Source organism: Artemia sp. Qi Xiang Cuo, chromosome 2 (genome assembly GCF_049724085.1).
Source record: "Artemia sp. Qi Xiang Cuo chromosome 2, ASM4972408v1, whole genome shotgun sequence".
Taxonomy (NCBI): Eukaryota; Metazoa; Arthropoda; class Branchiopoda; order Anostraca; family Artemiidae; genus Artemia; species Artemia sp. Qi Xiang Cuo.
The window spans coordinates 27,368,874-27,392,616 of NC_142795.1; the positions used below are offsets into that span (position 1 = coordinate 27,368,874).

The 23,743-nt window shown below is 34.3% G+C and overlaps 1 protein-coding gene across 1 annotated transcript in view; it reads left to right on the forward strand.

The window, feature by feature from the left end:
• LOC148955072 (CUE domain-containing protein 2-B) overlaps positions 1 to 23,743 on the forward strand; it is a 31,194-nt gene that overhangs the window by 6,175 nt on the left and 1,276 nt on the right. The window contains exons 2-5 of the mRNA XM_089108046.1: positions 5,959 to 6,161; positions 11,284 to 11,420; positions 15,732 to 15,896; positions 19,548 to 19,685. Of these exons, the coding sequence (XP_088964172.1) occupies positions 5,959 to 6,161; positions 11,284 to 11,420; positions 15,732 to 15,896; positions 19,548 to 19,685 (643 nt within the window). The remainder of the gene's footprint in view (positions 1 to 5,958; positions 6,162 to 11,283; positions 11,421 to 15,731; positions 15,897 to 19,547; positions 19,686 to 23,743) is intronic.

Genomic DNA, 23,743 nt, shown 5'->3' on the forward strand with positions numbered 1-23,743 from the left:
ATTGCAACAAGGAGTAACTTAGCCCAATAGTAACTGAAACTCTGAAAATGAAATTTTGATAACAACAGATACATCAAAAGAATTGGGTTTTTATGGTGATAGCAACTATATAAAATTCATTCAGTTTAAGGTTACACATCAAAACCAAACAAACCTGAAAAAATTTGTCTGATTTTTGGAAAAAGGCGGAAACGCCCTCAAAAAGTCAAACAATCTTAATGTAAATAGTACAATCAGCTTCAGCATATCAGAGAATCCTACTGAGAAGGTTTTAAGCTCCTATCTTCAAAAATAGAAGCAAATGGGGGATGTTGTATTTTTGCAAGAAGAAAAATTATGTATGTTTTTTTATTTGATTTTTGTTTTTTCTTTGGGTGATCATATCAAACCAATGGTCCTAGAAAATCGGGAGAGCTCATTCAAACTGAAGTAAAAAGTTCTAGCGTCCTTATTAAGTGACCGAAAAGATTGGAGGGCAACTAGGCCCCCTCCCATGCCCTTTTCCCTCAAAGACGTCTGATCAAAATTTTGAAATAGCCATTTGATTCAGTATAGTTGAACGGTACCTTTAACTGTGTCTTGGGGATGACATGACCCCCGTAATCCTTCGGGAAAGGTCTGAAAGTTATGTAATTTGACCATGTTCACATATAGAATAGTATTTATTATCGGGAAATATACGGACATTTTTTGGGGGGAGAGGGAATTTTCTACAAGGAGGAACATTTTCAGGAGGCATTTTCCAGGGGAAATTTTACATGGAGGAATGGGGATGTCCTGGCATGATACTGAAAATAGTCCAAAACAAAGTAAAAATAAGTTTTTTCAACTGAAAGTAAGGAGCAACATTAAAACTCAAAACGAATAGAAGTTATTATGTATATTAGGGGGGCTGCTCCCACATCAGCATTTGCTCTATACGCTAAAGTTTGACTTTTTGTCACAATTCTCTAAGAAAGACTGCTTAAACACAAAGATATGCATTTTTAAGAAAACTTTAAGACTTTGTAAAGAACAAGGGTGGAGGCGGGGGTATCCCCCATCATATATGGAGCAATTTATGTTCCATACACCTTAGTATACAGTTTATAAAATGAAAGCAAGCAAAATATTAACGCTATCATAAATACGAGAAAGTGTCGTAAAAAGAAAAAAAAATAGCTAAAACACCTTAATGAGCAAAGAGACAGAACAAGGCATTTTATTATAAAATACTTTAAAAGCAAAACAACTAAAAGATGACATGTGTAGCGCATTAACTACCTATTTTATTCACAACAAGGAACTGCCCAATCAAATAAATGTACTCCAAAACGAAATAGATAATTTTCACTATGATTTAGACGAAAAAATTATGTAGAATAACCAATAGTACCTTAAATAAGAATCAAATTTCAATAATATCAGTCTTACCAAGGAATTTAGGGATTCCAGCTTACGAATTTTGTCATGCAGAATTTGGAGGCCATTTAGGCTTTGCTGAAATACTCCACAAATTTAAAACAATATTTTTTTTGCACCTCCAGCTTTAAATAAACTTCAGAATTTCATAAGTAGATGCGAGTCATGCAATTTAAGGGAGAATCCCCCAAGCTTATTCTTGTCCCCCACTAGGGAAAATGCCAGTAGCCAGGCACCCATTTGACATAACATTTTTGATATCTATGGAACTAGTGGAGGCCTAACCGTATCAAATAACGGACATACGTGTGTCTTACCAGTAATTTACCATTCCTCAAGATTTACCTTTGATAAAGCATAAAAATCAAAACGCACACGCTACAAGCAAAGCTCATGCCAAATTATTTCTAAAGTATGGAATATCCAACATTATTTAATTGGAAAATGGAGTATATTTTGTCTCAAAGATAACCAAAACCTAAAGGAATATCTGTGAATAATAAAACTGGTAACTTCCCCGTATCATCCTCAGGCAAATGGGAAAGGAGAGAACGGGTATGAATTATTCTCAAACACTAGTAATATATACAAAAAATAACAGAAGAGATTGGAACAAATACCTACTCTTTTCAACCAATGTCATTAGTACTTCTTTTCCCAAAAAATTAAGAATACACCCTTTTATATCAAGTGTGATTGCGATTCTAAAATCACATATGATGAAATAATTAATTAATATTATAATTGTTAACATAACTATAAGCAAGAATTTATCTGTGAAATGAGGCCAACATATAAAATCGTGAGACAAGAACTAGAAAAGTTAAGTATAAAGTAAAAAATCAGTCATGAGACAGATATCAAAGAAGATATTGATTTTAAAGTAGATGGCAAAATTTACCTGAAGTCTGAGTTTAAGACTTGAGGGAAAATGCTATCAGACAAGTACTCAGGACCTTTTAGGATAATAAGGAAATATAACAATAAACATAACATAAAAAATTTTGAAATTGGAAAACTTCTAAAGCATATGTTAGCATGATGAAAAAAACAAACTAAGTTTCCGAAAATATGGAGGTCTGAAGCTGAAATAGATGAGTATTCAAATGATGAAAATGATCCGCTTAAGTCAAGATTAGGGAAACTAAAACCCTTTCATATGAAACTAGGTTATTTTGAAGATGAAAGTGATCAAGGAAAGTTTTATCGAATTTCTGACCATGATGAACATGGTCTGCCTTAGAAATAAAACGCCAACTTAAGAAAAACCTGAAATCAAAGATTCCACCACGGGATGTTTCGATGAGTTTGACCTCACTCTTTCCCCCTAGGCCCAATTCATTCCAGACAGAATCTCTATACTTTACCCCCAAAACATTTTCCCGACGACGCCCTAAGTCCTATGATTCCTATAGAGAGACCCGTCTTGGTATTTAAGGAATTAAACGAAGCAATTAATATCCCAGGTTAACAAAACTCCCCACAAAAGGTTGTAATACCACTATCCAAATCTAAAGAATTAAACCTCCAAGAGGCAATGGATTACGTAAACTATCTTATAAAAAGCAAGACAAAGTTCTTTCATCACAAACCGAGAAACCTCACAAAAAATTACAAAAATAACTTTATCATGACATAACAACGTCTGAAGCAAAATCTATTTTTGAAGGATAACCTTTTACAAAAAAAATTCGAAACCTATCCGAAAATTATGCCTTTAAAGTGTGGAGCCAGCCAATGAAGCAATTCGATTCATCGCAAAGTTTCTAGGAGTTCATTAAGTCACCGATGGAGAAAGGTCAGCAAAAAGACATAATGGAAAGACCTTCCACTTCTAAGTAAGCTGAGGGAGTTTTTGAAAGGCAAACTAGTTTGGCACCAAAGTTATAAATTTCAAATAAAACGTCCTCTGAATCTGATTCAGAAGAGAAAAAGCAAAACAAGAAAATTTGGAAAGGAAAATAAAATCAACATTATCGTCAACCATGATTCATTGGAAGCAGGTTAAATTGAAAGGGAAAAAAAATTCTTAAAAAAGAAGTATGAGAAATTTGACTTAATAACGTTAGGCATGGCGAATACAAAATTTGGAAGAAAAAATAAAGGGCCTGATAAATTAAATTCATGAAAGAAAAGTTTTGCTAATTTAGGAGTCAAACCTTCCGGGACATGACCACATGCAGTGATTGTAGTGTAATTCGTAAATTGTGAGTTTTGATATTAAGCGCGTTCATTTGAATTAGCCAGGAGGTCCTCTGTTTGCACCGGAGTTTATGACCAGGTGAATGGCATATGTCATAGTAGTTTCTCTGGGTAATGTACATGGGGGCTCAGAGTATTTTCTAGGTAGGTGGTGTTCATGCGGGGTGCAGGGGGTGTACTATAAAAATTAGCAAAATGTTGATTGCTGATTCTAGGCTTTGTTTAATTGCCATCTATTGTACTAGTTTAATTTTAGTTGGCCTTCTAAGTTTGTTAAAAAGCATGTCTTATTTTTATTGCAGTGTAGATTTTTACAAGGGATATTTTCGGATAATTTTTGTTGCCAAAATCACTGTACCAAGTCAGAATTCGACAGTAAACCTGTTAGGTGAAAAGAAGAGTTTTTGCACCTGCTGAGTAATCATTAAGTAGGTAATAGACATAATTATAAAATTTAAGCGAGAAAATCAAAATAAATTAAATAAAGTGATTTATTTAACCAGAGACGTTCTTAGGGTTCGTGGTGCCCAGAGAAAAATTAATTACAGCACCCCCCTCCCGACTCAAGTATAGGCAAGAAAAGCCGAAGCAAAGTGAAAAATTTGATCAAAATGGGCGATCCCCCAGCCGTGGTGCCCTGGGAAGCTTACCCGGTTGCCCCCTCCCCCTTAGGAACGGCTCTGTACCCTTGACATGATTTTGATGCCAAGGAAATTACTCTAGACATTCATCATGTCCCTGCAGATACCGCTTCTTTGTTTCTTTTTTTATTCATAAAGCAATCATTTGACTCAATAAGAGATTCAGTTCTCAAGAATCAGCCTAATTTGACATTGATAATTGTTAATTACTCCTAAAATTGTTATAAGTAATTGTTAATTACTTTTGCAAATCATCTTTGGATATTAGTCTTACCTAATAAAAAAAATTGCACTTAAGTTTTCAGAAAGATACTGTTTAAGAGTCAGATTTTAAGATTTTTATTTCTATAATATATCTATACCATTTTTATTTTCTTTTAGATTGTTTCTTCAGTTTCCTTTTTTCCTACCCGCCTCAAACTTGCTGCAACTATACAAAATTAAAAATGATCCCGATTTTTTTCCTGATTAATGTATTGTTTCCAATTGACAACAAACAAACACCAGTGCCATGTGAAATATGACTGGTATGTCTGATTGAAGTCTATATTCCCTGAAATCGCCCTAAAACATTGTTCCACATAATACAAGCCTTACCTTATACTCTAGTTCCTCCTGAGACACACAATGCATCAGTGATTAGCCTCCAATCCTCCCTCAGTTGTGTTGCTGCTTAGATGTTGTCCTACTCTGCGACGGGACATAATATAATGGGTATTTTATATTAGAGAATTATTTGGAACAGCATGCCACATAGTATACCATTGCATAAACAGGAAGTTTAATCTATTCTAAACACGACTTTTTTTCAGTCGGAGAAACACATTTTTCAATTCCTATCTGGAACAGAAAAGAATTGAATATTTGCCCATAGAAGGTCTTTTTTTCCATTGTTTTGATGTGCTGCCAAAGTGAAGTTACATTTTTAACAGTTAGGATTTTATTTTAGATGCACGCCTAAAACAGGATACCACATAGTTGTCCAGGGCATAAACAGTGAGCTTGATTTATAATACCAGTTAATTTATTACTTTTCACTAATCAGTTTTCACATTTGATCTTTAAGGTAGAAAGTTTGTATTTATTCCACCTGGAAATTTATGTCAATCTGCTTATATAGCTAAAAATCACACTTATGCTTACTGAAAATTAAGTTACATTTCATATTTTTCTAGCATCAAGTTGTTTTGATACTACTTCGAAATACCCCTACTTTGCTGTTGGTAAAGTGGTAAAATCGCTATCCTCACTACACCCCACCCCAGCTATCTTACTAATACTAGGTTGTGATAGAACTGGAACTTTGCCTTCTGGGCTGAATTTAAAGTTTTCTGTTGAGAAAAGGGCCTTCATATTGTCGATCTTTCTGTTGGCTTCTATTGAACATGAAATTTGGCAACGAAAATAAATGTAGACTCCTCTTGGAACCATGCTCTAGTGTCAAAAATAGTAATCGTAGTTTTGTTCTGTTTTATTCTTAATAGGCTACGAGACGCTTAACATGCAATCTTTCATTTCAAGGCACCAAGGAAAGGAAAAAATAAACCCAATATTATATGTATTATTTCAGTTGCGTTTCAACAGCTGGATTTGAAATCTGGCTGCCATAGAAAAATTGAACCGTTGTCAAAATCTAGATTAAAGATTGTATATATAATTGTTCCTCTGATAACTTTAATCATAAAAATTGTTAATGCATCTTGTCACATTTTAGTTCAGTTGATGAAATCCTGCTTGAATACATTGATTCGTTCATATGTGACTTATCAACTGAAGATGATATTTCAGACATTGATGCTTCTGAATTCAAAGAGATGTTGGAGGGATACGTTCCTGATGCTTCGGTCTTGTCTGAATTTGAATTAATTGATCTCATTTCACAGACTTGTACAAAATTAATGCCCATTGGACAGCCTGGTCAGTTTCAAAACCTTGACTCTGTATAATCTGTATTTGTAAGAAACATTGTATGACCTTAAAGGTTTTTAACGCGTGAATGGAGAATATGGAAAGTATAAAAGTGAATAAAACATGCTTCACTGAAAAATAATTCTAAACTAATTCTAATTAAAAGTATTCTTAATAATTATGGATAAATCTGAATAAGTTGATCTTATTTTAACCTATTGTGCAAAACTGTTATTCATTAAGCAGTCTAGATGGCTTTGAGATCTTGAATGTTTTCTGTTTCTACTCTGGGAGAATACTGTGTGTGACCTTAGAAGTTTTCTTAGTTTAACATGAGAATGAAGAACTCACAAAACACGAAAATGAATAAAGGGTTCTTCAGTGAAAAAGATAATTCACATAAAATGAATTACAATTAGTCTGAATCAGTTAACCATATTCCAACCACTTGTACAAAATTAATTGAGTTCGTTTTAAATCTTTAATATTTTTTTTATCTACTCGGTGAAAAACTTTAAGGAGCCTTAGAAGTTCTTTATTTTAGCACTCGAATGAAGAACTGAACTGTAAAATGCAAAAAGTGTGTTTCACTAGAAATTAATTTTAGTTAAGTACATTCTTAATTAGGAATAATCCAAGTTAATTGATCTTATTTCAACCACTTGTTCAAAATTACTGACGTCTCATTAAGATTGCTTTTGGCCCTTGGATTTTAGTTGACTATTGTTGAACTTCAGTCTGCCTCATCCTCTGTAGTCATAGCTATTCATGTTTATTTGTCTTTACCTCCGAGCACTACTAGAATTTTCGTATTGTTCGTTTTTGTATTTTTTTTCGTGTTTTTGGTTTTTTTTTATGTTTTTCATATTTTTTTTTTTTTGTCTTTTGTATTTTATCTTATTTGCCTTTCATACATGTACTGATTAAGTAGAATGATTTAGTACAGTCAGTTAAAAATGCTAGGAATTTCACTCATGAGTTTTGGAATTTTTGAAAAAAATGGTCATAGGGTGTTTGAAAAGAATCCTATTCAAGTTTCTCCGAGGGACTTTGGAAATTAGTTTAATAATTATAAGCCAGTAATGGCAGATAATGATGGTAAATTTCTTAGACAATGGCCGTGTTCTTAATTTTTAAACATTTTCCCATACTAACAAAGAGAGAAGCTTTTGAGGTTTAAACCTTGTCAAAACTTCTGTTAGAACTATGACCCACTTCACCAAGTCAAGTTCAGAGGCGTCACTTACCAGAATATTTGGGGGGGGGTGAATTTTACCGACTCTTTTTTATGGCATTGCTGGTACAATTAGTTAGTTTTTTTTTACCGACAGAGACTGATTTTTCTTTCATTCATTTTAAAGTCATATATTTCCCATTTACCCTAAAAAACAAAAACAAAAAAAAACGAGCCAGTAAAATAGTGGGGCTTTGCACCACTATTGTACCAACTCAAATTTTTTACAGACTGGCTGAAAACATTGGGAAGCCCCCCACCCCCAGGTCAAGTCAAGTATCCTAGTTCAGAGTCTGAACGTACTCTGAACAGTTTAACAAAAATCAACCTTTAAAGGACCAACGACAATCATATATGAAATATAATTGCCATAATAGGTTAAGTCGAAAATTACGCAAAAATGTATTTGTCTGAAATAAAAATTGTTAGTTCTATATCTAATAAAAAAGAACTCTATATGCAATTATGCGGTCTTTGATAGTAGTAGGTCATAGATTCAAAAAAAAAAAATGGGATTAAGAATCAGCAAAACCTAAGCTAAAAACATGTACCATTAAACAGCTTAAGAAGGTGTAGCTTTCCTTTGCCTTTGGGAATGAATAGGCTGTTATTGTTTGAATTTTTACCATGTTTAAGCCAAAAGCATTGTCGAATTTACATACTTAGTTTTTATTATTTGTTTTCATGGTTCAATGTGGTAACACTGACAAAATACGGTATATCTCTAAAAAAAAGATTCGTAGTTCTGAAACAACCAAAAGAAAAATCTGAGCAAATAAGTTTCTAGACATGAATAGACCTAATATGGGTCTAGCAGGCAAAAAGTGTTTTATTTTGATGTCCTTGCTTCACTATCATTTTCTCTGTCTCCTTTGCAAGAAACTATACATGATGTAATTTTCTTTTGCTTTAGCACCAAAATAAAGAAGTGAACACCAAATCAAAAAATATGCTTCCCTGAATAATGACTTTCTTGTTATATTTAATGAAGATGCATAAAGGGGTATTTTTCAAAATCTAGGGATGGCAATTTTGTTTCTTTTTAATTTTTTCAAACGAAAATAGAAGAAAATGGACTTTCCAAAATTTAAGGGTGGGGCATCACCTCCTTCTTCCAACTGGAAGGCCTGAGTACATTATCGATTATTCTAAAACAATTATGAATAAATCTATATCAGTGGATTTTACTTCAGCCGCTTGTAAATTATTAATACGGGCTCATGAAAATTTCGAGCAAAACTTGAAATGTTTAGTATTTTCAGTCCCTGCAGTTATTCGCCAAAAATTACATATAACCTTTTTAGCTTAGCAACACCGATTAAAACACAACTATTCATCATGGTTGCAGCATCTGCTGCAACCTAGTAGGCTACGAACTCTATCCACTAGTAACCAAAAATTTTAAAGTATATTTAAAAAAACTGTCAAGGAAGACAGAATCTCCATTTAAAGCTGATTCGATAATGGTGACTATGATTTCGGTTAGTGATAGTGGTAAAAGTCTTTTGCGAAAACAAATTTATGGGTATTTCAAAAATAGCAAACCCTGCAAAAATGGTGTCATATCGAAATGAAAACTGCACGATTGGAATCTTCATAACTGAAAACCCTGTTTATAAAAATTACAGTCTCGCATCTTGAGAAACAAGGAAAATCATTTTTTCTTATGCAAAGAACATGTGTCTCCTTTTTTCTGTCGCCGCTACTGGGGCACAGAAACATCATATAGAGATGTTTAAGGGATCATAGGAAAAGAAATTGCTATAGCTAGTGCCTTTCGAAATTAACAAACAATAATATTTAAAAATAGAATGCAATTTTTTACAAAAAATGCATCTTCATATACAAGATGATGTAACACGCATATCTTTTGACAATATAATATAACATACGTATCTTTTGAAACGTTGCTTCTCTGGGGTATTCACATTAAAGAGAGGACTGAAAAGCTCGAGGAGATGAGGTTATTATAGCACGTAGTGTTTCTTAATGACGGGGATGTTAAAGCCTGTTTGTGAATACTGCAAAAGTCGTTCTCATTTATGCTTCCCTCGGGGATATTTCTTAGCAAAGGGAAAAAATTTCTTTGGTCCTAAGTGGGATGAAATTCCCAGGGTGTTGGAACCCCCATCGATACGCCTCATAGGAATGAAAATTCTTTCAGAAGAAAAAATGGCCATATCAGTGAAAACTTGTTGTGTGCTATTTCGATCACTGGCCAGGTGGTACTGGCCAGAACGACTCTTTACAGTGAGCTGATATCTTTTTATGCTGCACCCTGTTGATGTATCATTTCTGTTGTTGTTTTGTCTGTGTATAAGGTTGGTTTTGTGCGTGTGTGTGTTGTTTCTCTTGAATGCTCCTTTTTCTATGTGTTGTTGTGTATATTTTTTCTAATAAATTAAATAAGTAGGACTCTTTCAAGCTGTTTGGAGGGTCTTTTTTTATACTAGGGACTTCTTTCTTCGTCACTGCTAGTTTTGAGTGTTTTTCACTAAATCGTTTAAATTAGAGAATTCGGCTCAAAAAACGGAATACTCGCACTCGGATTTATGGTGATACTTTCTATAGGAGTTTAAGTTCGTTCAATCTCGCTTAATCCACTATTTGATGTGTTGGTGAAATGAATGTTCTTTATTCAGCATCTTTGTGTGAAAAGCCAGCTTATTTCCATTGGCCTTCAAAGCGCCGAGGCAAAGCAAAAATTTTTCATCGCTTAATTCTAAAACTTGGTCACTGTTGACAAACATTAATAAGGCATGGGAGAAAAAAGATAATGAAATTTTGATACAAAAAGTGAATCATTTGCATGTATGCATGTACTTAGACGTAAAATCTGTAAGTACTTCTTTAATAGTTATTCCATATAATATTTCTTTTTTAATTGAATATCAGGGATTATTTGGCTTGAGCCATTTAATGCGTAGATGTTTTAAGGAACCTTTGGTTATCCGTTCATAAAATCACAGTCGAGATGTGCAGGCGGGGATCCCGATATATAAGAGAGAGAGTGTTCCAGAAAATGTGGTTTGACTGTAGAAGTGCAATTCCAAAGTATTTACTTAATAACACAACGAAAATAATTGGATAAAGATGTCAGAAATAAGGGAAAAAGTGTGTAAAAGAATATATTTCAAATAAAAAAGTAAAAAGGATGAATATAAACAGAGAAAAAAGGAAAATGAGAGTAGGAAGAGAAAGTACAAGGAGAGAATTGAACAGAATCTTCAATGATTTGTATTTTGTCATTTGATACTTTAAAAATTGCTGCTCTTTTTTATAGCGAAGTTAGAGAGATTTGGATGAAGATAAAGAATTTCTTATATAATTCTCCTCGTGTTTTTTGTGTTGGAAAAAATGGCGATTTTTAAAAATCCTTGTTTCATGCTTTAGAACTGAGCTCAATGATTATATTTAAAAAAAATAATGAGATAATATTTTGAAATGAATCTAGAATTTAGATGACGCTCCATTTCATAAATTCACATGAGGTGACATTTTTTTTTTGTTCAAACCTTTTGGCTGTTGAGATTTTAACTGGTAAAAAAGGATCAATCTTGTCGTTACGTCAGGCTTCTTGGAAGTCTTGTCAAAATATCAATAAAAATAAATTATTGTAGTGATCCAAAAAATATAGGAAAGGTTTGAAGATTGTTTACACATTAAATATTTTTTTTTTAATATACACTATTTACTCAAAGAGTATTTGTTGTAAAATGTAACAAAATATCTCTTAAATAAAGAAAACAAAGTTCTAGTGATCTCGAGCTAGCTTGTAGAACTATTTTGTCAATGTTGTCACGGAAAATTAGTGCTTTAAAATAAGTTGCAGAATTGTTTATAAAGATTATGTTGTTTTTTTTTCTGGGCAAATAAATTAATATTAGGTTTTCTCAGGCATCAAGGGTGAAAAGATAAGTTTAATCCCGATGGTACTAGAAAAGAAAAAAAAGCCAGCAAGTCTGTCAGAGTCTAGCAATGGTGAAAGTTGCTCTTCTAGAATATCTGAATCCTCTGACGTTGAAACAATAGCTGTAAGTATTCCACTGTTCCTTAATCATGCAATTATTGTATATACGGGGTTATATATATATATATATATATATATATATATATATATATATATATATATATATATATATATATATATATATATATATATATATATATATATATATATATATATATATATATATATATATATATATATATATATATATATATATATATATATATATATATATATATATATTATATCAGATCGAAATCGGTTACAAAAATAGTACTCCGATATTTTATAGTTTTGTCATTTTATTTTATTAGGGCTGGGCAAAATTTGTCAAAACACCGAAAAGAAAAAAGCTGTGTCAGAAAATAGAAAAATTTATATTTTAAACTTTGACATTTTGAGTGGGCTGGGCCTGAATCTTTATACTCCTCCCAGTGCGTATGTACCTGAATCTGTAGATTGTTTGTCTGAGTAGTTAAAGCTATTTAATAATGAATGGTCAAACGATGTTTTTTTTTTTTTTTTTTTTTTTTTTTTTTTTTTTTTTTTTTTTTTAGTGTAGCAGTTCAACTTATCATCCATAACTTGATAAAATTTGGTTTACTTGGGGAGAATGACGAGGGTATGGTTACAAAGTTTGTGGGTGTCTTGAGTGTCTTATTTCTAAATATTTACGTTGTTAGGTATTATTGCTAGCACGACGATCGCAACGACCATTTTTGGTGTGTTTGGATTTCCGGAAAATAATTTCCACGGAAGGGGGAGATTTCCGGAATGATCGGAAAAATGATTCGAACTTGGTCTTTTTTCAAATGAAAGTATGCTAAAGAGAATTTTCAAGCTGAATCTTCTGGAAAAAATTTTACGGAGGGGGGGGGATTTAAGCGAGGATGGAATTGTCCAGAAGGAATTTTACGGGGTTGGGACGTATTTTACGTGGGAGGAGCTTTCCATAAAGGAGTTTTCCGGGAGGGGAGGGAATTTTTCGTGGAGAGTGAGCCACATTTACCGGCATTGTTTTAAAAAAATGGTCAGAAAAAAACAAGTTTTTTCATCTGGAAGCAAGGAGAAACTTCAAAAATTCAAAACGAACAGAAATTATTCCATATATAAAAAGGTTGCCCTCCTCTTCAATACCTTGCCCTTTACGCTAAATTTTAACTGTTTGTCCCAATTTTTAAGAACTACTCTGGAAATACAAGGGCAATTTAATTAGAATAGGAAGCTTTTTTAAAAGTGTTAAAAAATTTAGCGTCAAGAGAAAGGTATAGAGGAGGGGGCAACCCCTTCATATACGGAAGAATTTCTGTTTATTTTGAGTTTTAATGTTGCTCCTTACTTTCAGTTGAGAAAACTTTTTTTTTTACTAACACAAAAGGGTCAATTTGTTTGTATGTCAATTGCTCCTTACTTTCAGTTGAGAAAACTTTTTTTTTTACTAACACAAAAGGGTCAATTTGTTTGTATGATTTTACGTAGCTCAGATAGTTCGAAATTTTCTATCTTATTCAGAGGTCTTGATTTATGGAATGCGCTGTCCTTTCATGACAAAACTACGTCTTGACGGTTTCCGGAATTCGTTCCGAATATATCTTTACTTTATTACTAATAGATATAAACATAAAAATACACTTTTTATATTCATTTTTGTCAAAGGGCTATGGTTTAATTTTTCCTCTTTTTTCTAATTGCAAGGACGAGAATGTTTTGCATTTATTAATTTATTGATAATTTGTTTCTGTTTGCTGCTTTTTTTTTTGCTTTGTCCGTTTTTTTTAGGCTTTTTTATCTTTTGGGGGTTATTTCTGAACGTGCAGTAATCTTTCAAAAGATGTTAGTGTCAAAGTTCCTTAGGTAGTCGTTATTATAGCTTATTTTTCCCTCTTTCTGTAAACATATATTTGTGACCTTTGCTCTTGAATAAATGACAGCTCTGTACTCCAGCTTCTAAGCTCCAAGCCCTCGGGCTATTAAAATATATTAATTCATACAATTAATTAACAAAGATACTTACTTCAGGTATTTTTATGCATACTTTAAAAATATATTTGGATAAATAGATGAAGAATGGTCATTTTTTAGTCTTATAAAATGAGCAGATATCCGTTTATTGAGCAAAAAATATCTAAAAATTTGAAATACAGTATCTTCTTAAAAAAAGAAAAAACCCCTTCTGTATTGTTTAACCACAGTTTATATAATTATCCAGTATGATCTTTCCCTATCTCACCCATTATAAAAACCCCGACCAAGGTGCGAGTGCTCCAGAGAACGTTTTTGCAGATAGAAACATAGGCGGCATCAGATCTTTTCACGGGTAGACAAGTCAAACTGTGATCTAATCGGAAACAAGTGGAAACCCGCTATTACGAATAATGCACTTAGTTGGAAACAATCGGAAACAGACTAACCCGCTAATGCAGAAAGAAGTGGGAGGAGCTTTTTGTTCCCACCGAGAACGAAGACCAGAAATGATCTGCGATAAGCTTACTGGATAATTATATGAACTGTGTGTTTAACACAACTCTAGGAAAAAAAAAGAATTTAATAAAGTTTTTGAATTCAACATGTATTATAAATGCTCGAATAAGATATATCTAGATGCTCCGATCTCCAGGGTCATTAGGGTCTAATAATTAGCCAGTTCAGTCACTTAATTCATTCGTATACAAATTTCAAAACAGATTAAAATACTTGGGGTGAAAACTGATCATAATTTTTAATTTAATTAAATGAGTAAATGTTCATTTACTAAATCACAAGGTAGGTAGGGAACATCTGAATCAAAAGAACTCCTCCCAAAGGGAGGAGTCCTTACGTTTTAGCATTATACGTAAGAACAATTTTAGCAATACGTTTAGCATTATACAACAAACCATGTGCGAAAAAAAGCTTCTAAAAATACTTTGGTGTAAAATCAGGTTCAAGTAGCTTTATTGTGAGTCAGCAACACTGTATGTTTAACAAAGAATTTGGAACTCTTTATGACATTAAGTAAAAAAAAACAAGTTTTTTCAACTGAAAGTAAGGTGCAACATTAAAACTTAAAACGAGCAGAAATTATTCCATATATGATGCGGGTTGCCCCTTCATCAACCCTCACTTCTTACGCTAAAGTCTCAAAATTCTTAAAAATACTTCTAATTCAAAATCAACGGCATTTGTGCTTCATGAGTGATTATCAAGGAATTGGGACTAAAAGTAAAACTTTAGCGGAAAGAGTTAGGGTTAAGGAAGCCTCCTCCCTCATATGCGGAATAATTTCTGTTTTATTTAAGTTTTAATGTTTCTCCTTACTTTGAAAAAAAATAACTTTCTGACCATCTTTCAAATCATGCTCTGAAATCCCCCTTTTCGTTTAAAATATCTCTTGAAAAATTTTCCCCCAACAACTTTAATCCCCACTGAAAATTCTACAATTGGATTATCCTCAACCCCCAGGAAATTCCCCCCCCTAAAAAATCAATATATTTCCCACTAAAAACTGGTGAATGTAAAAAATGAGCAAATTTCATAGGTACAGGCCTTTTCCAAGGGGTTATGGGGGATCATGTCGTTCCTAAAGACATAGTTAATAACCTTTAAACTCTGCTGAATCAAATGGCTATCTCAAATTCTGATAGAATGTCTTTGGGACAAAAGGGGTTTGGGGGGAGGGCTATTTGTCCTCCAATCTTTTTGGTCACTTTAAAAAGACATTGGACTTTTGATTTCCGTTTGAATGAGCCCTCTACTGATCTTCTAGGACCATTAATTTGATACGATTACCTTTGAAAAAAAAATGAACACGGATTCCTTATCTTTCTTCTGGTAAAAAATACTAAATTCCACGGTTTTATAGATAGGAGCTGGAAATCTCTACAATAGGATTCTCTGATATGCCGAATCTGATGGTTGTGATTTTCATTAAGATCGCTTAACGTTTTTGGGAATTTCCCCCCCCCCCCCATTTTCGAATATCAGGCAAGTTTTCTTAGGCTCGTAGCTTTTGATGGGTATATGTAATGAATTTTATTTATCGAATCAGCATAAAAAGCCAATTCTTTTGATGTTTTCATTGTTGTCAATTGTTATTCCGTTGTTTTAGAGTTTCGGTTACTGTTGAGCGGAGTTGATCCTTACTTACACTTCGTTACCACGAACTGTTTGAAAGTTGTACGTTTTAAACAAAAGGCAAAAAAATTGTTTCATGGGACTAAAAACAAAGTTTAAGAACTCAGCTTGAAAAGTTGCAATTGGAATAAAAATTGAACTCTAGGATTGCGGAAGTTTTATGATTAACGAGAATGTTCACTAAAATTAAGCAAAAAATTCATAAAACTGTTTACTTAACTAGGTTTGCAACGACAATCCTGAGCTCCAAATGCTCAAAGAAATGTTCCCAGATGTGTTCAGGCTAGAGCTATTGCACTGTCTAAGCTTGTCAAATGGCAATCTTGAAAACGCTGTCCAGATGGTACTGTTTAGACAAGAATCTGGTGAAACTTTTAAGGAAGAACAGGTAAGAGAAATTTGATAGTCATTGCTGAACCTACCATTAGGGATGTTATCTGCGGTAAATTTAGTCTTTGTGGGCAGTTGACCGCTTAGAACTTCACCCGTAAGTCCCTGGACCAAGCGGGTGTGGTTGCGCAAACATTTTTAGGCTGGGGGCATGGGTCCCTGAAAATGTGCCGAAAAATATTTCCCCAATCTGCTTGCAATTTATATCCGTAAGTTCTTGGGCTACGGCGGAGACCACCCAACGGACAAAAAACTGGTTTGCCCAAAAATGGATCGAAATGTGTTTTTTGGGAACAGCATGAAACTTATACTCGTAACTTCTTGGGCCAAAGGAAAAAAAAACAAAAAAACAATAGCTCTCTCAAAAATAAAGCCAAAGAGCTGTTTTCCTGTCCGGTTGTCTTGAAAATTTCAGGAATTCTTCTCAGGGTCAAGAGAAATCAACTTTCTATCAGGTAAAAGAAGGACGCGTAGAGATTTCCTTGGTCCCGTCTACATACCCTGTAAATTTTAAGCAGATAAGCGAAAAGAAACATTTGGATTTTTTGTGGTATCCAAATCAATACAAGCTAGTTTTTCTTTAAAAATGATTTATAATCATTGAAATCCCCACCTGGTTTAGTCTATCCCTTTAAGGTTCATGGTAGTCGTTTTATTGACCCATTTCGTTGCGCTGGTAATCAATACTAGCATCTTTTTCAAAAAATTTTGTCTTTGCTGAGGTCTATTTTGCCCTGTCTACATGCCCTAAAGCTGCAAGTCGATTAGCGAAAAAGAAAATTTTGGGCCTATTTGGGTGTAATATGTAAAAATTTTGGGCTTGTATGTAAAAGGCCACATGTTACGTTTAGTTTTTTGGTTTTGGCTGATCAAAAACTTCTCATATCAAGTAAATCCTTATGGTTTGGGCTGGTCAATAATGTGCTTAATCCCGGCTGAGCAGAAGAGAGCTGAGGGGGGCGGGGAGGCTGTAAGCAGGCGCTGATTGCACAACCTGACTTCACAAGCCAACAGCCATTATTGCGCCAACTATTTTTTAAAAGTGTTCTGAAAGTGGCTTTTGAAACCGTATCGCCGGTGGCTCCAACAGTACTGGCCATCATGGGTGATTCCATCGTCCTTGCTACCAATCTTCCATGGTTTTAATTTTGTAATGGGTTCTTTTTCTCTGTTCTTTACTATAGTTACTTTTTTGCAAAATCTTCTCAGCGGTTGTGGAGGTAATGAATTTTTGTGCTCCTATAACAACCGACTACGTTAAACTTTGAAAGCATAGTTTTCATCACTCTATGTATTTCTCTGCCCTATTATTCACGGGAAAATATTTCGCTTAGCACTGATTTAGCAAATTGTGAATCTTTGGCAAGCTGCCTTATTTTAGGACCAGCAAATACGGCGGGCATTAGTTTTTTCGTTCTAATCCTTGGAGTTTTGCGTGTCAAATAACCAAAACAAAGCCTGTCTGGATTTGAAGATTTTACAAATAGCTTCAATAGCCGCAATTTAATATGCAAGGATAAAAGTAATTTTTTTTTATCTTAGGACCAAAGATTCGTTTATTGTGTTTTGTTTCTCTTGAATCATGACATTTTTTAAAGGCCAGATTCTCCTAACTCAGTCTTGATTTTTAGCTGTGTTTTCGCCAAGACGTGCCACATTTGTGTATCAGTTTGTGTAACAATTTGTGTATCAACTTTACAGTCCGAGACAGTAGTTTGCAATGTTTAGGTCAACACAAACTGCCCAATTATGTTCTTCATAATTAATTTGTTTCGTGACTAGTGCCATTGTCTCTTATTTCTTTGTCATTGTGATGCAATAGGGAATGAGACATATTAGGCACCATTATGTAAAAGGCCACATTTTGAACAACGCTTTACCGAGAGGTGATACCGAACTCTGCCGTTTTCGGGAGACATTTGACAGTTTATAAGTGGCCACGTTATTCCTGTTTTGTTTTAAAATCACTTCTCTGTGAATAGGCTGCGCGGCGGCGGAGTTCACCTGGCACTTCCCTAGGCCTTGGCCTAGTGGGCCTTTTGGTAAATCCTGGCAAATCATTTATTCTGGGCGAAAACAATTTGACTTACTTTTTTTTTGAGAAGTTCATGTTTAACTAGTCATGTTATTCTGAGAGGTTCAGGCTCTGAGAGCACTAGGTGAAATTGTTAAGTTGTTGCTCGTCATATTTCTGAGTAGTTGTTAGATTTGCTTCAAAATCACTGTTTCTTTCTTTATTGCTTACGTCGGACGTTGGTTTTTCTGCCGACAGCGAAGGGAGACATCTAGCGACGACAGCCAAGATTCTGGCCCAGCGTCCTGTCTGGAACCATCTAGCTATACTGCTTTTCAGTCAGGATATGATTCTGGTTTTAGTAAGATGTATCTTGCCCACCTTCCAAAGAATGAATCTATGAAGCTTCAGTTTTTACAATTGGTTTTAAGGCTGGGAACATAATGTTGTGCAGATCATATTCTCTTGAAGGCATATTTGTGAAGCATCTCGGACATTCTGAGTAATTGTCCATCTTAAAATATGTGTTTATCGCTAAACGGTATATTGGAGCACAAAAGAGGCGAATTTATTTTCTGATTGGTTTCATAACTGAAAATAAAAACTGTGCCCCATTATTTTTTCTGTCCCATAACAGTGAACAAATAGAGTAAGAGGCATGTTGTAAGTCTCGAGTAAGATACGAAATTATCCGCGTATTTATTCAAATATCGTCGCAATGTTTATTGTCTGAATTTTTAGATCTTATATGTTAAAAAAAGGCTACTGTAGCTTGAATTGACCTGGTATAGAGCTTATCCTATCTTATCCCCCCCGGGATCCTGTCATATTTCCACATTGCACGTTTTGCGTTTTTCTCAAATTTGCCATTGCTCCCCTACCTAGAGTAATGTTTTCCTTGGCTTCATTTTTTCTTGCCATGCCCGGATATAGAGTAGACGGCCGTATACGAACTTTATTTTGCTAAGTTTGCCTTCCAGCATATTCTTAATCAAAATAATTCATTTTTCAGCTTTAAATATTTAAAAGCAGGTCCCCTCCCTAAAAAGTAAAAAGAGATTTTGAAGCAAAATTCGTAGTGTAAACGGACCGGTAATAAATCGAATGATCCTGCTGTACGCCAAAGACTTCCAATATCTGTCATATAAATTCTAGCTATAAGGTGCGTTTCAAAAGCCAATTATCATTAAGTTTAATCAATTATTTGTTATTAGTGTCATCTCCAAATTACTCATAATTACAAATTCTATATCTTTTATGCTCATAATAAATAAGCCAAAGGGGTTAATGTTTAAGCTCTTTATGTACTTGTAGTACAAAAAAATTACCAAATTATTTTATTAGTTGGGGTTTTAGAACGCAAATAATATTTAATCATTGTTAATTATTATTCATTATTATTTATTTACTTTATATTTTTTATCTAATTAATTTTAATATTAATTAAATTATTAATTTTTTATCTCAAGAATTATTCATTACTACTATTGATAATTGCCTACTGGAACGCACCAATAATCTTAAATAATATCTAAATAGCAGGTTAATTTGGTGAAAGCTGAAGCAAAGGATTCTTATCTTGTAGTAAAGATCAAAGATCAAAAGACGGGTTAATTTTTCTTATTTTTCTTCTAGTTCTCAAGCACAAAGAGAAGCAGTAAATCTGAAAGTGACCCTGATCCTGACGCACTCAAGAAATTAATCATTAACAAATACTCATTTGTGGATGAAGAAGATGAAAAGCGAGAGCATAGACCTCCACCCATTAAGTCTGTAGGTTTTCTGGATTATTTCTTTTCGTTTTGAAAATACTAAAAACCCAAGCACAAAAATTATCTATTAAACAGGATGAAAAGGGTAGTCTTTGATAGACTCCAGCAAAAGAATATTACAAAAAAATTCTGCATAAGATATTTACAAAAGTACCTATTTTAATGTAAAAGCCTCTTATATTGGACATTTGAGGCTCAAGGCCACAATCTATATAGTATAATCAGTGGATTTGCTAGAATTTAGAATCTAAATTATATTTGTGCGTGGCAGGATTTTGCTTGTTTTGGGAAGGCTGCTGCATTTAACCATATATTTTAAGCTGTGTCTGTGTCAGACACGTACACAGAAATATATTTGAGAAAACTCACATTTAGATGGGGGGAAGGGCCACGAAAATATATGCCAATTAGTAGAACTCATTATAATGGTTTACATTGCAAATCCTATTCAGAACCTACCATTTTTTTTAAGATGGCCGAGTCCACACGACAATACACGGGAAGATAGGGAAATCCTCACGACAAGGGATTGGGTATTCCTGAGAGCCAAAGTGTAGATGCTATTTGACCTTTAACCTAGTTTTACGCCCCCCAACTGTCCCTGCTAGACAGGCAATTTCTAGTTAGCACATATACCCCCCACTGCAAACATATGTGTTCCAGAGAGGCATGATTCTAACATCATGTTACGATTTCATTTTCTCCCTGGGAGACACACTCCCGCAAGGAATGTAAAAACATATTCTGCCGTCAGATGTTTGGAGTTCCAGTAAATCTTGTTTACCAAAAAAGGTTGTATATCCTGGCTAAGTTAGTGTCGTATGAGGTGTTGAAGCTTACACATGAAAAATGGATGATCTCATCGAGGCATTTTATCGTGAGTCCGACGATATTTTTAATAATTTTGAGGACCCCCCTCTAGAGAAAAAGGGGCGATATTCAGACCCCGATTTAGGCAATTTATATGCGCTTACAACTTCCAACTCAGATACTGGCGCCCTTTCAAGCAATTTATTAGACAATTCATATGGCCCATCAACTAGTGACCCTTTACTAGACAATTTATATGCGCCTTCAACTGGTAATGTAGATAGGGGCAATTTATTTACCCCATCAACTAGTGACGCTTTATTGGACAATTTATTCACCCCTTCAAGATCCAACTCAGATACGAGCGCCCTTTCAAGCAGTGACCCACCCACTGACAATACTGCAGAATTTGACTTTTTAATTAATAAGAGTTGGAAAAATTTTGATTAATGTTGAAACCTTCTACTAGTGACCCTTTCTTGGACAATTTCTACGCTCTTTCAACCAGTGACGTTTTACTAGATAATTTTTTCAACGATGGGCAATTTATTCGCCCCTCCGAGCTCCAGCCCATCTATAGACAATTCATTATTATTTAATGAGATTTATGACTTTGATGGTAATTTTGAACTAGCCACAAGTGAAGAGTTTATTTTACCACCTTCCCCTCAATATAATTTTGAAGCGGCCCTAAGTGAAGACATTTTTACCAGCACTGACGAATGAAATGTTTAAAGACTTTGATGTTAGACAATATATCGTTGATTTTTTCCAGAGTGATTTTGAACTAGCCCCAATTGAAGTTTATTTTATTCCCTCCCCCTCAAGATAATTTTAAAGGGGCCCCAAGTGAAGAGGATATGTGTATTATAGCCCCTCCAACACACTTTCAAGATAATTTTGAAGCAGTCACTAGTGAAGAGAATCATTTTATTACTCCCCCTGATTTTGAAGAATTTAGTGAAGATTCAAATCAAGGTAGTGATGTTTTTAATCAGATAGGCCGGGGAGAGGCTGAAGCTTTTCCTTTTCTTCTAAAAAAAAAATGGGTTTAAAGTATATTTGCGATCGAATAAATTTTATTCTTCGTGCATTTCCGACACACCGGGAGCTAGCATAGAAGGGCTGAGGCACACAATTGGTGAATTGCTTAGAAAAATTAAAAAGAAGAAAAAAAAAGTTTAAGAGCTCAGCTTGCTGCTCATATCGTGTTCTCCAAAGAGGGAGGGAAGATCAATCTGTAGTTTAACTATAAAAAATGGACACATTTCACAGATTTGGGGATAACAATAAAATTTTAGACTGTTGTATTTACAGAATAAACAAGACCACTGAGAAATATTCAGAAAACGATTCTGGGTTTACCATAAAAGGAATAGAAGGATTAGATTTGCATATAGCGCTCGCTGATTATAACTATTCTACTGGCCAAAAAGACCCCAAAATTCCAGAACCCTTACAGAAAAAGCGCGCCATTATTGATCTTAGATTTGACCAAGGAAATGAATGCTTTACATGGAGTGTTTTAGCTTTTGGGCACCAGGTTCTAGGCCATGACACCAGTAGAAAACAGCTTCTAGCTTTGAATGAAGTGGGCATAAACAGGGGTACTTTCCCTAGCGTTACGTTTAGATGCTTTGAGGGCAGATGGCCTCTTCAAGTGAAACATACTAAACTCTGGGAGATCGAAAACCTAACTGTAGGAACAAGCGTTCTTTTTTTATGATACTAGTGAAAAAAAAATATGCCCAATACGCGCCCTGTCTTATCTTAATGTAAACTATTATATAATATTTTACGTAATATTATGTATATACAATATTATTTAATACAATAAATTATATAATATTATGTAATACAATAAATAATATATTTATTGTACGTAGAAAACGATAAAACGGGAAGTTTTTCCCGATAGTGAGCCTTAGTAGACTGATCTCTAACGGTCAAAATACTAGATTTTTTTGCGTTTATTCTCTGGCCCCGAAAAATAACGAAGAGGGGTTAAGGGGCCATTTGAAGTATTGTTCCCCTCATGGCCTACCGGTAGTAGAAATGTTACCGAGAGATAAAGCAACGCTAGAATTTTATCATTTTTCGTATAGTATTTCTATGGAATATAAAATTTTTGCGGATTTTGAATCTATTATTGAAAAAACCGGGGATCCTATTATTGAAAAAACCTAGTTTTATATTGTCTGTTGTGAGCGAGGTATAAAACCTAAAAACGGATGACATTCTTAAAATGTTTTTCCCCTCTGTCCTTTATTTTGGAAAAAATAATGGTGTGACAATGGGTTGAAAAGGTATTATGGCATGCTATTTTGTTTGCGGGTGGTTTCTCGCCAAGGGAGAAAATGAAATCGTTGCTTGGGGTTAAAATCAAGCCTCTCAGGAACACATATGTTTACAAAACAAAGGGTGCGAGGAATATTGCAGTAGAGCTGTTTGCGTATAAACTACCTTAAAAAAAGGAATCACACGGGGGAGGCCTTTCCGAAGAGCTCCTTTCAAAGCCCCATAAAAAACAGCTAAAAATACTTTTCTGTCAGTATTCGCCTTAGAAACAGCTAAAAATACCAAATTTGTGGTCCCAAGAGGTGTCTCTCCAGAAAATTATCTCCAGGATATATTTACAAGTCTTTTAATTTTTAGTAGACATGATGTAATACAATATGTCTCCTAGGTTTTGAAGGATTATGACACTCCCTCTTAAAAAACCATAAACCAGGGGGGGGGGTAGCATTTTACTGAAAGAGATATTTTAAATGTCTATATGGGGTAAAATAATAGTCTGTTTGTATTCCCATTGCAATGGATTTGTCTTCATATTTCTCATAGAAATAGGAAAAAAAATTGTCAAAAACCCATTAAAAACAGCTAAAAATTCTATTCTGTCAGTATGCCATACACAGTGGTGAGAAAGGGCCCTGTCCTTACCGTAGAAATAGTCTACACAATGTCGTGAGAAAGGTCATATTGGAGTTTGCCGTATAAACCAACGGCTACACCCGCTAAAGAAAAATATTGCAGATTCTGAATAGGATTTGCCGCAGGAAGTACCTACCAAAAAGGAATCGCACCACGTTCTCCATAGGATTTGTCGCAGGAAAAAAGGAATCATACCAAGTTCTGAATAGGATTTGCCGCTGGAAGGACCTACCAAAAAGGAATCGTACCACGTTCTCCATAGGATTTGTCGCAGGAAAAAAGGAATCATACCAAGTTCTGAATAGGATTTGCCGCTGG